Consider the following 19,386-nt stretch of genomic DNA (forward strand, 5'->3'; position numbering starts at 1 on the left):
AGAGAAAGAGAGAGAAAGAAAGAAAAAGTCAAACTCATAGTTCTCTATCAGCAGCTGGCAGTAGCTTCATGCAGAAAGTCGTGTAAGACACACAGTATGCTGTTTGCTAGCTACAGTTTGCTAACCCCACCCATCAGTATCCTCCCAACTTTAGGATCCATGATAAACTTACAAAAAAAATCAGTAGACAATCATCACCCAGTCCACTCTTCCTTTGCAAACTCCCTCTCCTGAGCCTTGAAAATCCCAGCTGAGACCACTTTAAATAACTTTTCCTCTGATTTTTCCAGTTAAAATGACTAATGGCAAGGGGGAGAGAACCGGCATTCTGAATTTGAGAGGGTGGAAACTATAAGCAGAGAGTATATTAGTCTGCTACTATAAGGAGATGCATGAGGCTAGGTACTTCATAAAGCAAAGAGGTTTGTTTCATTGTTCCGGCCTTCAAGGACAGGCGTGATGGCTCAGCTTCTTGGTAGATGACATTGCAATGGACAGAGATCACACTGTAAGATAGGAAGCCAGAGAGCAACTGGATCCCAAGAAAGACCTAAGAGTCTTCTGTAGGACCTTGTCACGCATGACTTCATGATGAGGACCAAACTTCCAAGTCTGGAGTCATCTTTGGACCAGCCACATCCCAATCAAAACCACAGCAACAGTAAAGACCAGCACCTTACCTGACCAGCATGAGCTGTCTTGAGGATGCAACTGCCTGGACCCCTGTCCTTCCATGTTCACTGATGGGCTGGGCTCAGGCATCCAGTCTGGGCCTTCCAGAGCTAAGACACTGGAGACACCTGAAGAACACTCAGAAACAGCACAGGCATGTGGGAAGTCTTTATTGTTTTTTATTTTTATTTTTATTTTTTTAAGAACAGGCCTAGAAGAGAACAGAATAGTGACTTGCTATCTGAGTTACATACATTACACATTTTTGCTCCCACATCAGCAGGCCCCACGGGGATACTGCTGTTCTGTTGAAAACTGGCAATGCCAGGCCATCCTTAGCCATGCTAGGTTTCTGAGTCAGCTCTAACATATGTGTTTTGAGGACAAGCACTTACTTCGTTTCCTTTGCTTGATCCCATATCCTTGCCCCCATTCTGAGGCTGTGTTTTCTATATGCAGCTTGGACAAGGGGCATGCCTTCAGCCCACTATGACTCATCTTCTCTCCTGTCACTGAATCAAGCCTATACGTTTTAGGACCAGGGACCTCTCCTGATCTCTTACACCCTGCTGTAAAAAACAAAAACAAATAGGAACAAATCCAAGCACTGACGATCACTCAGGTTTGAAAAATTACTTTTCTTATGCTTCCTAATAATGAGCTCTGGTGTGTCACTAATATGTAAAATAATTAACTTCTTGTATCTTTTGTTCCTTATGAATTTACATATCCAATTATCTTTTTATTTAATTTCTCATGGTTTTGCTACATTGACTAAAACCTTTTAACAAGAAAGTTTTCTAATTTAGTGGGCTTTGCGGTTCATTTATAACCAGTGGGTTTTTTTTTTTTAAAGTTGGTTTCAGATTCTACAGTGCCGCTGCAGGACACTGTAAAACTTCCTTGGCAGGATGTAGTGGCCCTGGTTAGTAGGCACCAGGATGGCTGGCACGCAGAGGAAAATCCAGAGGGCAGAGCTCCCAGGGGAGGCAGAAGAGCGAATTCCATGGTGAAAAAGGATTTTTAAGAAACTCACACTCTTTTCTGTCCAGGGATATTGTAATGTAAGTGGCAAATAACATGGTATAATGTAAATTATACCAATGACACAGTTCTGTGTTCTTCTTGGGAGAGGTCCTTGTCAAGCCCAGCTTTCCCGCCATGTCATAGCTGACAATGGGGTGGGCTGCCTATAGTGGGAGAATACACACAGGGAAACCTGTGGGCTGTGCAGGGTCTTCACGTTGCAGCTTCCGTTCTGGTCTTCTGGAACAGAGTCTGCACATATCTGAAGGTGACATTTGTCATCAGAAAGGCAAACACACCCTGGTGCGGACTCTCCGCACGGTGTTCATAGCATCAGCAGTAATGAGAATCTTGAAAATCACAGTCAATGATGGCTATGATGCTTGCTACCTGTTATGATGAGGACAAGCCTATGTGGCTCTGGGACTGGGGGGGGGGAGGGGCGGTTATATTCAAGGAATTATTAAAGATCACTCTTGGGTACTGAGTTGGGATTAAGGGTAGTAGGTGGTTATTGATTGTAAGTTGTCAGAAACAGTAGGTTCAAGGGCAGAGTTAAAAGCTGCACAATGAGAAGAATTTACCCAAACATCACGTGGGAAATCACACACCACAATTAGAAAACACCCGTAGCTGTCTTATCTGGCTTTTAAAGGAAAGACAGTTCTCTTCTGAAAATAATTAAGGACAGGATCCAGCAGTTTGATTTATGTAAAAGAACATCTGTTCATAAGCCCGCCTTTCTGCTCAGACATATCGAGAAGGGGCTGAGAATATTCTGGCAAAATGGAAGGCGATGGGTGTGAAAGCTGGGTGGACTCGGTGGGGACCAATCACTCCTTCAGCAGCTCCTTCAGGTCTTCCTCGATTCCCCCCTGGCTCAGCTCATCTAAACTGTAGTAACGATGAACAATCTTCTCTGCAGTGATGGCCACCACACGGAGCCCGTGGGTGTCTTTGCCTAGTTGGCACCCGATGGCAGATGAAACTACCATGTCAAGATTCTGGTAGGTTCCCCCGGCGTTCCTGTGGTAGTGCCCCGAGAACACAGCTCTGATACCTGCAGGGAAAGGAAAAAGACAGTAAAGGGGCCAAGGATTTCCATGTCACCTGTGGGCTGCAGAGTTTGACTCTGTGGATGATGTTAGCATTAGTTAACAGAGAATGACAGAGAATGCATCAACTGACGGAGAATGCATCAACTGAGCTTCTCAGGGCATCTCAATAACAACGGGTTCATAAAGTTCCTCCAAGTATAACAGTCATGGAGCTAGGCTTGAGTTCAGTAGTGGAGGGTGTAGTTCACTAGCATGTGGGGGCCTAAGTGTAATTCTCAGTGCATATATGCACATGAACTTGTGGACCTTGGAGTTCTCCCGCATATCTCTGAGCCTGAGTACCACCATCTGAGATTCTAGAAAGAACAGCAGATACAAGCTCATATCCAGGAACCATACAGTTGTGCTCAGATTTTACAGTGGGTCTCTAAACAGCCATTAGGAACTCAGGGATATGTGTGTGTGTGTGTGTGTGTGTGTGTGTGTACCAAAACCAGAATACAGGAGCATGAAGCAAGAACAAAAACAGAAGGTCCTTTCACACTAAAGCAGAAAAAAGAAACATCTTACAGCTCATGAAGAAATCTTATGGTAAGTAAGGCAGTCCAGACTCTTCAGTCAGGAGTGAGCTCATTCCAGGTGTGATTAATTAACAGAAAGGGTCTGACAAGTGTTTAAAGCAAATGCCTTTTGTACATCTGAGTCCTTAAGTAAGACTAAGGTCCTTTGATAGAAAACAGGCAAAAACTGAGTAGTGAGAAGCAACAAATGCTCGGAAATGGTTTTATTAAGATGCCCACCAAAAGTCACACTAAACCCCCAATACAGCAAATGGGATAAGTGGAAAACTGAAAGACAGAACCAGGGCAATGAGTCAGAATTCACACCAGCTACAAAAGTGTGAGCCCACTCTCCACGGAGCCCCAAGAGTAGAGTGGAATCTGGGGGATAAGGAACAGAAACTGGAAAAAGAGGAAGGAGAAAATAACGCAGAAAAGACCGAGGACATTGCTGAGAGCTTCCTAGAAAGATGAGGACATGGAGGAAAGAATGTCTAGTGCAAAGCACCAACGAAATGTGCACACTGATGCGCAGCGCAGAAAACCTGCAGCACCCGAGAGAGGAAGGAGAATAAAAAGCCCACAGAAAGCCATCGTGGTGATGCCATTACAATAGATTGGCCATCACATAAAGGGACCAGCATCTTTGAAATCCTGAGAGCAAGGAGCCAGGAACCTCAAATTCTATACCTAGCTCACCTGACACTGGAGGGACAAAATAAAAGACATGTCTAGAAATGTGGGGGAAATAAGCAGATTTTACCATTTCCAAAACCTTTACTTATGAATTAACAAGAGAAAACATTCAGCAAAGACTGAGATGAAAACAAAGAAAGAGAAACACTGATGATTGAGTCCTGGTAGCCCCTAATTGTCTGTTAAGCTAGTATACACCTTTATTTACTTATTTACTTACGAATTTATTTATATTCACTTTATATCCCGATCACTGTCCCCCTCCTGGTCACCCCCTCCCACAACCCTTCTTCCCATCCTCCATGCCCCCTCCCCTTCTCTTCTGAGAAGGTGGAGTCAGCTCCTGGGAATCCTCCCACCCTGGCACATCAAGTTTCTCTGGAGCTAGGTGGCGCAAACCTTTAATCCCAGCACTATCTGGTGTGTGTGTGTGTGTGTGTGTGTGTGTGTGTGTGTGCCTGGTAATTTTGAGAAGGGCTTGCAGAAGCAGTAGTTAGCTATAAAGACTAATTTTTGCTGATGTTTCAAGTCATGTTCCTCTGCATTCGCAGAGATGGGAGCAGAAGCCCTGAATGGTCAAGGGGCCCCTGGAACTTTCAGAGTAGAGTTTACTGGACATCAGTCATCATCTGAAATGTGTTTGTGCCCCCTTGTTATCCCCCAACACTCTTAGGGTTCACATTTACTATTAGTGTCTTAAGACATAATGACCAAATGAAAATCCTTAGAGTAGCAAAGATATCTAAAGAGGACTAGAAATAATTGTCAGAGGGAAGCAGAGATCTCCTTGTGATAACAGGGAACCAACACTCTGGGGTCCTGAGTAAGAGATCAAGCACTGGCAATATGATGCTTACAATGGAAGGGTCTGGAAGGAGGGAGAAGTCTGTCTAACAGCATCAAGACTCAACCCTTCCTCCCTGGACTCTCAGAAGCTTGAGGGTCTTCTGGCTGGCAGAGTGACCACTGAAACAGGAAGGTTGAGACACTGAGTAGGCAGTGAAGGAGTGTCTGTGGTTCAGAACTAGGTCTGTAGGAAGCCTAGCGAGCTTGGGCAGTGAAGGAGTGTCTGTGGTTCAGAACTAGGTCTGAAGGAAGCCAGGTCATAGATACTTACAGACTCATGTTCAGTTTTATTTGGGGCCTTGGGCACACTGCTAACTTTTGTAGCTGATTCCTTAGCTAAGATGAATGCTAGCATACCTCTGTGGGGACACTGGAGAGAGGCAGGAATGTGTTAAGAAGCTCCCTGCCCAGCCTTGCCTCCTGCCCTCCCCCGAGTCCAAGGGTTGAACCCACCATCCTCGTGCTTATGGGCCAAGGAGCCTCGTAAGAGGTTTTGTTGCCTTAGCTCTTGAACAGCTTCTGATAGAGAAGCACCGATCCATATTCTAGAGTAGAAAGGAATACATAGATATGCCATGGTTTCCCTGGTGTGGGATTGATGGTAGTGGGGTTTCCAGGAATGAGGCAGAAGCTCCACTTTGCTTATTCTTCAGTTGTCTGTGTTGACATGCTCCCGTGGTTCCTTAATTGAGAATTACGGCTAGGCTGATTCTGAGTTATGAACTGCTCTCTAAAATTACTGCCAGAGAGGGGCTGGTGAGATGACTCAGTGGGTAAGAGCACCCGACTGCTCTTCCGAAGGTCCAGAGTTCAAATCCCAGCAACCACATGGTGGATCACAACCATCCGTTACAAGATCTGACACCCTCTTCTGGAGTGTCTGAAGACAGCTACAGTGTACTTAAATATAATAAATAAATAAATCTTTAAAAAAAAATTACTGCCAGAGAAAGGATTCCCAGCAAAGGCCGTCCCTGCATTGGTAAGGACCTCATGTGTGGCTGCCACTGTATATTTATTTCCTCTTGGTAGTAAGTCATAAAGAGACAAAAAAGTTATTTTTTAAGCCGCCTTGACTCAAATGCATTTGGAATCAATCAGAGGATTGGGATGCAGTCTCTGTATAATTTAATATCCTAATACTGAAGACTCCATAAATTGCAGAATTGAGATAGAACCAGCATAGCTCCGGTCTTGGGGTGGGTGCCCCAACACAGAGCTGCTGCCGACTGCAGTCTGAAATGTGCTCAGTTCTAATTGGACAACTTTTGTTTTTATTTTGTGTTGAGTGTGTATTTATGAAAACGCTATCCCTCTTTATACTTCTAGGTGTAGCAGTGAAAAATGCCTAAGTCACCAGGCATTCGTGATTTATTCTCTTTTGGTGGTGAGGAAAAATGTAACTCACAAGTGGGGAGGGGAGCAAGGGAAAGGGACAGGGAGGGAGGGAGGGAGGGAGGAGAGGGAGGGAGGGAGAGAGAGACAGAGAGAGAGGAGAGAGTAAAACTCTGCAGAAAATAGGTATGACTTCAGTTTACATAAAAGGGAGATCTTGAAACATCCAGCATTTGGTGATGAACAGGGTGGGCTCAGGGCCAGGATCTTAACCAGCAACAACTAGTCTGACAGATTACATAAAGATTGGGGAAGACAAAGAGAGCATCAAGGAGGACTTCAGAAGCCACAGGAACCAAACTTGGAGGAAGGCTCACTGGCCTCCTGGGAACTTCTAAATGTATTTCCAGCATTTCAATCCTGCTGATAACTGAACTTGGGACAGAAGCTCTTCTAGGGGTGGAGGGAGGAGCAGGGAGTGGGAGAGTGCACGTGGGATATAGCAGCAGGGCTCTACATGGACTGGCTGTGCTAGCGGGCTTGGTAAGGGCAAGCTGGATCTGGGCTGGGGAAAAGCCGAAAAGATTTAAGCAAAATGCCACCCCCACAGCAGCCTTCTTGCTAGAAGTATGGAAGAGGCATCACTACACCCAGCCTTTTTTGGTTTGGACCCTCCTGAACACTCTTCATCTGGTGTCCATCTGAGCGGGATCCCATGGATATTCTATGCCCCTAACTTTCCTGACCTGCAGTGGGAGGTCAGTTGTGTGGACCCCAGGACCACTCAGCTCATTGTATGCTGTGAGCCTGGGGGCATGGCTGTGGGCAACAACACCACTAGGAAGAGGGCCACTGTGCAGTACAGCAAGTCACTGTTAAAAAGTACTCAGTCTGCTGAAGGTCAGCCAAGCACTCAAGATTCTGCAAATCCTGCAAGTCTCTGTGCTTCCCAAGATGAATGGAAATGGTAAATGCGACAGTGAATACAGCTTACCAAAACATGGGTGCTGTTCACTACCAGAGGACACCAGGTTACGAGGCCCATGGACAACACATCTCCTGTACAAGGACATTCCTCCACTGTCCTTAGAACCATCTCCAGGTGGCTCAGGCATCTGCTCAGCAAGCTGGAGGTCCCAGGATGACCCACAGTACTGGTAAAATACACATCACATCCCCCTGAGGGGCTCCAGCGGGCCTGAGCATGGCAAACAGAACAGCAGCAGGGTTTGCCCTTCCCCCCTCCCTCTCCCTTGCTCAACCAAGAAACTCCATAAAGCTCACCCCCAAGGTCTGGTCCCTTCTTTGGCCACTGACTTATTCCTGAAGCTAACCACCAAGATCATCAAAATGCACTATTTGACTATACTGACTAACCTGTCCTATCAGGTCTTACCAATTCACTCGACCACAGACTTCCCTCTCTCCTTAAAAATCACCTGCTGCTGCTGTCTGCCTTTGCCTGATCCAGAGGGAGTCCCCACCACCACTTGCTTGCCCCTCTGGGGTAATAAATGTCCTTGGTGCCGAGAATCTGGTGTCTGGGTATGTCTTGTACTGATTTAAGGGCCTTCCAACCTCATGAATGGACCTACTGGCTGTCAGAGAAATATAGAAATGTACACAGAATCAGCCTCACAATGTTAACAAAACAAAACTGGCTGTGCTTGGAGTGTATGCCTCTGATCCCAGCAGACAGATCTCCATGAGTTGGAGGCTAGTCTGGTCAATATGACAAGTTCCAGGCCAGCTAGGGCTACACAGTGAGACCCTGTCTTAGAAACAATTGCTGGGATTTTGACTGAATCTGTGCAACGATTTTGGGAAAGAGCCATATTGCTTGTCTGCAGTGCCACAGGCATGGCTACTCCCTACGCATATTTGTGTCACTGCATTCTCAGGCAGGTCTCGGACATCAGCCTACTCTCTCGCTTCTTTGTGTTACTGGAGATTAAGTTGTTCTCACAGTTTTACTTAACAACTGTTTGCTAAGAGTATGTAAGAACACAACTGATTTTTGCCTGTTATTAGCCTTACAGTCTTGGGACCTTACTAAAAGTCTTACTAGTAACTGCTTTGTAGATTTCTGAGATTTGCCAAATTATAAACACAACCGCCTACCAGTCAGTGTTGCTTCAATTCTGCTCTTTAAGCCTTTGCCGTCTCTCACCCTTTACAAGGGTAAAGGTGTCCAATAACCTTTAAAGAGGCATGTGGTTAAGAACTGAAGCATCCTGCTTTCATGGGGATTTAGTGTTTTTATTGCTCCTTTTTTTTTTTTCAGAGTTGACACAATTCAAAGATTCAAATCATTCTTTAGAAAAAAAATTAACTAAACTTCCGACCAAGGCTGTGAATTTGGTAACAGAGATTTATTTCTCCAGGGCAATCTCGCAAGGAAGGGATGTGAAGGACAACACACAGTAGGTCCCTATTACCCAGACATCAAGGTGCTGCTGCCCTACTGCCAGTCAATCATCACACTGACAGCCGATGTCTGACTCATGACAGAGCCCTGCCACTCACTACGGAGGACGCCATGATCTCCAGTAGCCCTCAGGCAGGCTGATGTCCAATCTCTGCTGGTGGGAGGTGGGCTGCTCAGAAGGCAAAGCTGCTTTTCGCCCTGAGGTTCCCTTTCCTTGAAGGTCTGAAGGAGGCACAGCTGTTCAGGCAGATAAATGAACTGCTCAGAACAGACAGATCCCCTGCTGAGACTCCTAGGGCTGGAGAGAAGTAGGAAGAAAGGCAGGGGTAACTGACAGAAGGTTTCAAGGTTGCCATACTGGGAAAAGAGTACCGAGCAGGTCGAGCAGATAGTGGTGTGCATACACTTTGCCTATGCTGAACTGCATGACGGTAAGCGAATATCTCAGAAAAAGGCAATCAATAATAGTAATTGGAGACCTAATTTGTCCCAGGTACTGTGAAAAAGCTTCAGGACATGCTATTTAACATTCCGTAACATTCTTTTTTGTTTTTTTCTGCTAATAGTATTAAAATGTACTGCTGCACATAGGTTGGGCATCTGCATCCTAAGGACCCAGCTGGCTCAGGCCCTGGGGATCTTAGCTTTCTTGCCTTCGCTGTAGTCCCAGGCTTCACTGTCCAAAAGAGCCATCTATCTCATCCTTGTCCCACAGTTTCCAGCTAGGGACCACACCTAACACAGCTACTGGCTAGACCTCATGAGATCACGTTGCTGTGACTGTGGGACACACATACAACACACAGTAGTTAAGTGACGAGCCTGAAGGCTCAATGGCCACCCAGCTTCTTGCCAGCTCTGCCCAAGTTAAATACATCAAAGCCTGCTCTCACTTCCGCTTGCTCTCTACGGTTTTCACTGCCTGCAAAAGTATATCATGCTGCAAGACAGAGGGGTGAAGTGTGGCTTGTATGCACATGCGAGCACACATGCATGTGTGCACGCACAGGCACGTACATCTCCATGAGTTGATAATGGAACAACTACTAAGAAGTGGTTAACACATAGAAGGCAGTGGATTCATATGTGTGATTCATGCAACTTTCCCTCAAATAGATCTGCAGTACATATATATATGTATCATACACATATGCAATATCTCTGGAGAACAATCACAGTAGTAAAGCAATGGGGTACATACTCAGGTCAATCCCCAAAGGGTAAGGGCCTTCCTTTCTCTGCCACATTCTGACAACGTGAATGTAAGCCTAAGAGGATTTCTGTATCCACGGAAGAAGGCCACTAAAAATGAAAGCAAATATTGGAAGATATAGACCTGTCAAAGCAAAACGGAGGCGGCAGGGAGCTAGTTCTTAAGCACCTGTTGTGAGGAAATATTAAAAAGAACCCGCCAACTAGCCATGCTCCTGCTTCTCTCAACGCTCCAACTCTCCTCCCTGCTGGGCCACAGGGCTCCCACAGGGTGCTCTCAGCTCTCTCAGCTCACCAACTCTCCGGTAGGGGCCCCCGAGTTCCTCTTGCTACCTTGCAATGACCCATGCACCCCACAGTAAGCCATCACAATACCCAATTACTCGGTAGAATTAAAACTCTTAAAGCTTATAGTTAACCAATCGGATTTATGTATCAGTAAAATCACAATTTACAAGCTGCCAACACAATAATTTCAGAGCCAACTGATAATGATAAAAGCCTTATGTCAATTATTCTAACCTTATGATATCATAACTGTGGCTGGTTCACGCCACACTGGTTCACGTCCACCTCCATTCTCCTTCCTTTCCTCCCACCTTAGGAGCTTTTTCCAGACTATTTGCACACATCAGGGATGGCAGGACTATATACAGATGCATGCAGACTTCACAAAGTAGGACATGCTATGTCAGCATGCGTGGTGTGGTGTATTACATTCAACAACACATTTTCCAGATGCTCTATGCAGAAACACACCGCTGTATGCCAGAGCTACCCTCTAAAATACCAGAAACTGTGTTTTTGGTATATAAAAACTAGGGAGTTGAGATTATCTTTTTGTATTTTAATAAAAACTGTCACCGTGAAGGCAGGTGGCTTAAGAGTTCTGCAGACTCCCTGGGACTGCTCAGACCAAGGCAGTTGGCCTAGGCAGGGATCCCAGGGTCCTTAGGTGTTGGGGTGAGGCCAACAGGGAGGAGTTTCTCGCTTCAATTCACTTGTCATCATTAGCATGGGATTCTCTTGGTTTCTGGAGGTGCACACCACTCATCTGCCCCACTTCTGCATGGCTGAGGGCACAGCAGAGAGGTGAGAGCAGGGTGTCCTTCAGAGAGTGGGTGCCCTGTGTACCTAACTACACTGTCCCATCAGCTAGCTGCTTAGATGCCACTCTCCCATCAGGTGACTGCTTAGATCCTGGGGTTGTGACTAGCTGGCTTCTCTAGAACCCACAGCCTCCTCTTGGTGGCTTCCCCTCCCCCACTCCTTCACCCTTCTCTCTTCACTTGCTGGCTCTCAGTTGTTCCAGTGACCTTCACCCAAGGCCAATCATCCTGTATAACCTACAGGGATTCCTTTACTTTCTTCCAAGGATTTCCCACCATTTTTTTTTCACCTAAGAATTAGTTATGAAAATTATACTTATCTTGCCTCATCTAAATATTAATGAAGTTACATTTTAATGGCAACTAGCGGAGGTCCGTGCTTCTTGGTGACAGAGAGGCAGTGACAAGGAAAAGAAGGCCAGTGATGTGCAGCTTGCCTAGGGCATAGGAGGTTCTCCTGTAGAAGTTTCTAGCAAAGACTGGACAAAGATGTGCAGGCTAGTGAATCAGTGACTCCTGGGGTGGGGACGAGGAGCTGCTGTTTCTGTTTGTAGCATGGTATTTCCCATGCCAGGCCACAGCACACACGCTTTATGACGCAGAGCAGTCTTCTGCGGCCTGCGGAGCTGTCAGCTCCAGGGTAAAGAGTGGCATTGGGAAATAATTACTCTCCAGAGCCCAGGGGTGCCTGGCAGCTGCCATGAGTCTGCTAACCACAAAGTGTGGTTGGCACCCAGCACCACTCCCTAGGCTGGACTCCACGGTTAATTACAGTCCCGCAACCTGCAGCCTTCCTGCCCCATGTCCTCTTCTCCACAGCAGGCGATGCTTTACCTTCAGGATGGGCTGAGCATTCAAATCCTACGGAGAATGTACAAGGGGTTTCTTGCCTTTTTCCCACTCATATCATTAGTGTTTGATTGCCAGGGGAGCAGGGTCAGGAAGGCGGGCTCTCTGCTCACCTCTGTGTGCCAAGCTGAGTGACAAGGCACGTGCTTCTACATCGCCAGCCTTGCTTTCCTCGTTCAGAAGGCAGGCTCAGCACCCGGAGTTACCCAGGAAATCAAGTGAGGACCGGACGGCACGTGGCTGGAGGTCAGGGGGTGTGCTGAATGGCAGCAGGAAGCTGTGTGTCTGTCACGTAGTTAAGCCTTGCTCAGTAATTATATTTTTCATATCCTTCCTATCTATCTGATCAGGAGTTTTTTTTTCTTCATTTGCACAAATTACATCTTTCTCGCTATTCATAATATCCTCTTTATTTTTAAAGGAAGATAGCAGGCTTAGGAAGGGACGGAGTGTAGGGCAGGCGTTACGGTTTCAATCCAGAATGGACAATTTTTACTTTTCTTACGCTTCCCATGCCCCGTCTTAAACACAGCTGTCAGGACAAGAGGCTCATTAAAAAGATTGTTTTGACTGATGGTATGTTCATGTATCAAATTGGAAATCTATCCAAAAATACTAGAGGGGGTAGATGGAGGTGGCTGTGAGCCATGAAGGGGACAGCCTTGCAGAAAGTGAAAGGTGTGTGTGCCAGGAGCGAGTGCCTCTGGCCAGAGCCAGGGAGGGCGGCAGCCATCACTGTGAGCACCTTGCTAAGTCCACTTCTGCTTTAAAACCTTGGGAAAGACAAACTCCTACCAGGGGTTCCTTAAAGAACATATCAACATGCTATGCACTGAAATGCCCATCACATAGTGCCTTGACTCAGGGATGAAGAAGGTGTTGCCCTCATGTCCCTTCCAGCCCATTCTCCTACTCATGCACTTCCTCTTCATTCTCAGAGTGCTCCTGTGAACTCCTGTCAGCTGCTCTCTTTCACTCTAGATGTGCTAGGATAGTTTAGCTTTTAGTGACTATAGTGTTTTTCAGACAGAACAAAGTTTATGTCTGTGTTTAGCTGTGATCTGTGTATCCCAGAGAAGACGGGGAGGCTTATGGAGACCATTCTCATTCGAACCGCCACAAGGACGATGACTGTGTCTGTCCAACTATGCTGTTGTCATACTTTCATCACTGATATTCAAACACTTTAAGGGTTTTGTGGTTTTTTTTTTTATACATTTATTTACTCAGTGTTGCACGAGCATGTGTGCAGACACCATGGCATGTGTATGGAGGGCAGAGGACAACTTGGAGGATTCAATTCTCTCCTTCCATCATGTGGGTCCCCAGGATTGAAACGTCATCAGGCTTGGTGATGCAAACCAAACCCTGAGCCGTCTCCTTGGCCCTCAAACACTTGGGTAGAACCAAAGACAAGCAGCCCCACTCAAGCCATCTCAGCTGACTGTGTACAGCGAGCCCCACTCAAGCCATCCCAGCTGACTGTGTACAGCGAGCCCCACTCAAGCCATCTCAGCTGACTGTGTACAGTGAGCCCCACTCATGCCATCCCAGCTGACTGTGTACAGCGAGCCCCACTCAAGCCATCTCAGCTGACTGTGTACAGCGAGCCCCACTCAAGCCATCCCAGCTGACTGTGTACGGCGAGCACCACTCAAACCATCCCAGCTGACTGTGTACAGTGAGCACCACTCAAGCCATCCCAGCTGACTGTGTACAGCGAGCCCCCAGACCTAGGCGGTGCTGCTATGACTTCAGGAAACAAAGAAAAAAATTGAACTGTAGAGGAAGTTAGGGTGTTCTGCTCAAACAGGGGCTGTGGGCCAACATCCTCACAATGAAGTCACACTACGGTTTTATCTTCATTGTGAAGTATCAAGAGAGTTGAGAACACAAGGAAGGGCCTGATCCAATGGGCTTGTGGCTTTGAAAGAGACCTGGAGCAGGATGTGGTGTAATCACATGACATCCCATACTACCTTAGGACTACAGGACATCCTCACCAGTAAAGAGACTTCGGCAGATATGGTCTCCTGATCTGGAACTTCCTAGATCGCATAACTATGCATTTTTATTCCTTATAAATTATAGCTTGTGTGGATATAAAATTAACTCAAATAAATCAGTGACCTTCCTCTACACGAAGGACAGATGGGACGAGAAAGAAATTAGGGAAACAACACCCTTCACAATAGTCACAAATAATATAAAATACCTAGGTGTGACTCTAACTAAGGAAGTGAAAGACCTGTATGACAAGAACTTCAAATCCCTAAAGAAAGAAATTGAAGAAGATCTCAGAAGATGGAAAGATCTCCCATGCTCATGGATTGGCAGGACTAACATAGTCAAAATGGCCATCCTGCCAAAAGCAATCTACAGATTCAATGCAATCCCCATCAAAATTCCAACCCAATTCTTCACAGAGTTAGAAAGGGCGATTTGCAAATTCATCTGGAATAATAAAAAACCTAGGATAGCAAAAACCATTCTCAACAATAAAAGAACCTCTGGTGGAATCACCATGCCTGACCTTAAGCTGTACTACAGAGCAATTGTGATAAAAACTGCATGGTACTGGTACAGCGATAGACAAGTAGATCAATGGAATAGAATTGAAGATCCAGAAATGAATCCACACACCTATGGTCACTTGATTTTTGACAAGGGAGCTAAAACCATCCAGTGGAAAAAAGACAGCATTTTCAACAAATGGTGCTGGCACAACTGGCGGCTATCATGTAGAAGAATGAGAATAGATCCATTCTTATCTCCTTGTACAAAGCTCAAGTCTAAGTGGATCAAAGACCTCCACATAAAACCAGAGACACTGAAATTGATANAGGAGAAAGTGGGGAAACACCTAGAAGATATGGGCACAGGGAAAAAATTCCTCAACAGAACACCAATGGCTTGTGCTGTAAAATCAAGAATTGACAAATGAGACCTCATAAAATTGCAAAGCTTCTGTAAGGCAAAAGACACTGTCAACAAGACAAAAAGGCCACCAACAGATTGGGAAAGGATTTTTACCAATCCTAAATCTGATAGAGGACTAATATCCAATATATACAAAGAGCTCAAGAAACTGGACTCCAGAAACTCAAAAAACCCCATTAAAAAATGGGGTACAGAGCTAAATAAAGAACTCTCAACTGAGGAATATCGAATGGTTGAGAAACACCTGAAAAAATGTTCAACATCCTTAATCATCAGGGAACTGCAAATCAAAACAACCCTGAGATTCCATCTCACACCAGTCAGAATGGCTAAGATTAAAAATTCAGGTGACAGCAGATGCTGGCGAGGTTGTGGAGAAATAGGAACATTCCTCCATTGCTGGTGGGATTGCAAGCTTGTACAACCACTCTGGAAATCAGTCTGGCGGTTCCTCAGAAAATTGGACATAGTACTACCGGAGGACCCAGCAATACCTCTTCTGGGCATATACCCAGAAGATCTTCCAACTGGTAATAAGGACACATGCTCCACTATGTTCATAGCAGCCTTATTTATAATAGCCAGAAGCTGGAAAGAACCCAGATGTCCCTCAATAGAGGAATGGATACAGAAACTGTGGTACATTTACACAATGGAGTACTACTCAGCTATTAAAAACAATGAATTTATGAAATTCTTGGGCAAATGGATGTATCTGGAGGATATCATCCTTAGTGAGGTAACCCAATCACAAAAGAAGTCACTAGATATGCACTCACTGATAAGCGGATATTAGCCCAGAAACTTAGAATACCCAAGATACATTATGCAAAACAGAAGAAGACCAAGAAGGATGACCACTGGGTGGATACTTCATTCCTCCTTAGAATAAGGAACAAAGTACTCATGAAAGGATATAGGTACAGAGTCAAAATTTAGAGGTAAGATGAAAGGATGGACTATCCAGAGACTACCCCATTCGGGAGTCCATCCCATCATCAGCCACCAAACCTAGATACTAATGCTCATGCCAGCAAGATTCTGCTGAAGGGACCCTGATATTGCGGACTCTTGTGAGGTTATGCCAGTGCCTGGCAAACACAGAAGTGGATGCCCACAGCCAGCTATTGGATGGAGCACAGGGTCCCCAATGGAGGAGCTAGAGAAAGTACCCAAGGANCTGAAGGGGGCTGCAACCCTGTAGGTGGAACAACAATATGAACTAACCAGTACCCNCTGAGCTCGTGTCTCTAGCTGTATATGTAGCAGAAGATGGCCTAATCAGCCATCACTGGGAAGAGAGGCCCCTTGGTCTTGTAAACTTTATATGAACCAGCACAGGGCAAGGCCTGGGCCAAGTAGTGGGAGTGGGTGGGTAGGGGAGCAGAGGTGGGGGGAGGGATATAGGAAACTTTTGGAATAGCATTTGAAATGTAAATAAAGAAAATAAAAAAAAATTATAGCTTGTGGTGTCAACTACAGCAACAGAAACTGAACTAAGACACTCGGGCATCAAGATTTTACGAATGCATCTCACTAAAGATTTCAGAAGGATGGCAACTGTTGTTTTAAAAGCAGGACCTGAGAGAGCAGACAGCATATTCTCACTTCATACATCCCAGACTGCTTCTCTCCTGGCTCAGCAGCTCCTTTTTGAAACACTACAATGTTTTCTAAGAATGACCTGAAGGCTGGAAAGATGGCTCAGTGGAAATGAGAACCCGAGATCAAACCTAGAACCTACGTTAAAAAAAAAAAAAATCAGTTGTAGTAGCATGCCTCTGTCATCCCAGAAGTGGGAGATGGAGGCAGGCAATGCCTGAGGTTCGCTAGCTGTCTAGCAAGGCCTGAGCACTGGGCATCCAGGACAAGGATGACTGTGTCAAGTAAAGCAGATGGTACGTGAGTAACAATGCTAAGAGCTCACATCTGGCCTCCATGTGTGCGTGCCTGCACACACATGTTTAATCTGGCTCTCTGGAGAACCTTTCTGTTTATTCCACTGGCCTGAACATTCATGAATACAGGCTGACTTAACTTTTGGAATCAGTAGAACACAATTCACACGCCAGATTCTTGATTTATAAATATTTACCATCAGGACTTGATTTTAACTTTAATTAGCCCAACTGTTAAGGATACCTCCAAAGTGAGAAATGAAATCCACCACTTCACACCAGATGTAGCGTCAGCAGTTGGTCTTTTATCTCTTATGGAGAAGGAGATGCAGACATCAACTGCCTTACAAAACATAAAACTGACCAAGTCCGGAAGAATGAATGCATGACTGACTACATGCTAGAAGACAAGTTAAAGAGAGTGGAATTCATCAATCTGGCTCCAGAAGATCGGGGTTCTATGGGTGCTGTAAAAAGGGACCCTTGTCTGTTCTTTTACAAAGTCAGTTGAAAAGAAAAGCCACCAAAATAAGCTTCTTAAAAATGCACTTCAGGAGCCGGGCGGTGGTGGCGCACACCTTTAATCCCAGCACTTGGGAGGCAGAGGCAGGCGGATTTCTGAGTTCGAGGCCAGCCTGGTCTACAGAGTGAATTCCAGGACAGCCAGGGCTATACAGAGAAACCCTGTCTCAAAAAAACCAAAAACAAAACAAAACAAAAAAAACAAAAGCACTTCAGACAGAGCGCACTGTAGGGTGATTACCACTGTCTTGAGGCACATTGCTTTATTTAGAAGTCCTGTCCATAGAATTATGGCCCCAAAGGTTGTTTGCTAGAATAGTGGTACAGTGTGTGCATTTATTTGTTAAATTCCAAAGGAATTATCTAGTTTTGTGGCTCTCCCCTCTACTAAATTAGTGGTCCCTTTTCAGAAAACCAGGAATAGCACTTAATATCCCTTATCTATTCTAAATAATCGCAGGCTCAAAATAGTCTAGTTTCCCACACCCTCCAGGATCCCCAAGGCTTTGGTCTAGCCTTTGCTCAGGGTTGATGCCCCCTTCCCCCCTCCATCCCCCGAGCAGTCTGAAGGCTAGTCTTCAGAGCACACCTGGCTCTACCTGGAGACTTTTGTGTGCTTGGGTTAAGAAACACCCATCTAGTTAATGACCTGCTGAGAAATCTCAACATAGTTCAGGGTCACAGACCAGCGAATAGTTCTGTATGGAGCAAGTGTTCAGGTATGGCGCCCAGCACTTCTAGGATGCGCCTCATTTCATCTAATGCATCAACCCGGAGGTTGGAATGAGAACCTTTGTTTTACAAAGGACAATAGAAAGCAGAAAGAGATGCCAGCTGGTGAAGGGGCCACCAGAAGGGTGAGACTGAAGGTCTATCCCAATCCAGGCCTGGTGCTTACCTGCCTGTTACATATCCTATCCCACTGGCCCTATCAGCTACCTTGGACATCTTCCGTAAGTTTTCCCTTTGTTGGCTCCTGCATCCTAGCTGTCGAGTGACTTACGTAGAACCTGGGTTTAAGTTATTGAATTGCTTATGTCTTTCTAGGACATGTTGCAGTAAACATCAACCATTGGACGTCTTAAGTAGCACCATGGCCTTCCCATTCCTTTTCTACTCCAGGCTGCATCACAGGCCCCAGGCATAGTGTTGGGCTCACCCAGGAATATGAACTGAGAAGCAGAGGAGGTTCTCTGAGGGCAGACCCCCATGGTGAGCCAGCCACATGACCACAGCAGGTTCCAGGAAGCACGCGGCAATCACACATGCACACTGTCTACCCAAGGACTCAGAAAGCTAGTGTCTTTTGGGAGAGAACACGTCTCGGAGGCAGGGGCAGATCCACTACCTTTTATTTATTTATTTTAATAGTTGGAACATGGCTATAACCAGTTGTATAATGTTCTCTCTTGCCAATTACATATTACAGAAATGTTGTTAAATAGCTCTAGAGAGATCTCAGGTCAGGTAAGCGCCAAATATTTACAGCCTAATGTCTTTCAAGAAAAATCTTATAAATATCTACTCTAGTCTAGTGTTTCTTAAAGTTTTCTACTTACGATACTATTTTGCTTGAGAAAATTTTTATACAATTTTATACAATTACAGGTATGTAAACAAAAAATTGCTGACAACAAATCATAGTTATTTCATTGTAATTCTTTGTATATGTATAATTTTATCATTTATTAAAGATGAAAGCAAATCTGTATATTAATGAGATGGACTTGCTGGTTTATTTTACAGGAAGAATTAAATCTTAGGGCTGTAGAGATGGTTTGGTAGCTAAGAGCACTGGCTGCTCTTTCCAGAGGACCTGGGTTCAGTTTCTAGCACCCACATAATGGCTTACAATCACCTGGAACTCCAGTCCCAGGGGATCTGGACAGCTTTCTGGTTTCTGTTGGCATCAAACATACATATGATATAGACACAGACGTAGGCAAAACACCTGCACATAAATTAAATAAATATGTAAAAATTTAAAAAGAGAATTAAATCTTGGCTGAATATATAAGATATTTTACAGAGTGGACATTTTGACTACGACTACAATACTAGGACTGTCAACTCATGGAAGTAAACAGTCTGAGATAGCAGAGGCACACACGTGTGCCATTTCAGAAACCCCTGCAATATCTGTCCTAATCACAACCAAGCCCATTAACGTATTTTAAAGGAAACTCAGTCAGCAACTCAAAAAATAGTTTTTAAAATAACCCATCCCGACACAAC

At 45.2% G+C, this 19,386-nt stretch overlaps 1 protein-coding gene across 1 annotated transcript in view; it reads right to left on the minus strand.

Moving 5' to 3' along the window:
• Positions 1-825: 825 nt before the first annotated feature.
• Positions 826-19,386, minus strand: part of Cpped1 (calcineurin like phosphoesterase domain containing 1) — a 100,351-nt gene continuing 81,790 nt past the window's right edge. The window contains exon 4 of the mRNA XM_021209491.1: positions 826-2,758. Coding sequence (XP_021065150.1) covers positions 2,532-2,758 — 227 coding nt within the window. The 3' untranslated portion in view covers positions 826-2,531. The remainder of the gene's footprint in view (positions 2,759-19,386) is intronic.

This window comes from Mus pahari, chromosome 12 (assembly GCF_900095145.1).
Source record: "Mus pahari chromosome 12, PAHARI_EIJ_v1.1, whole genome shotgun sequence".
Classification (NCBI taxonomy): domain Eukaryota; kingdom Metazoa; phylum Chordata; class Mammalia; order Rodentia; family Muridae; genus Mus; species Mus pahari.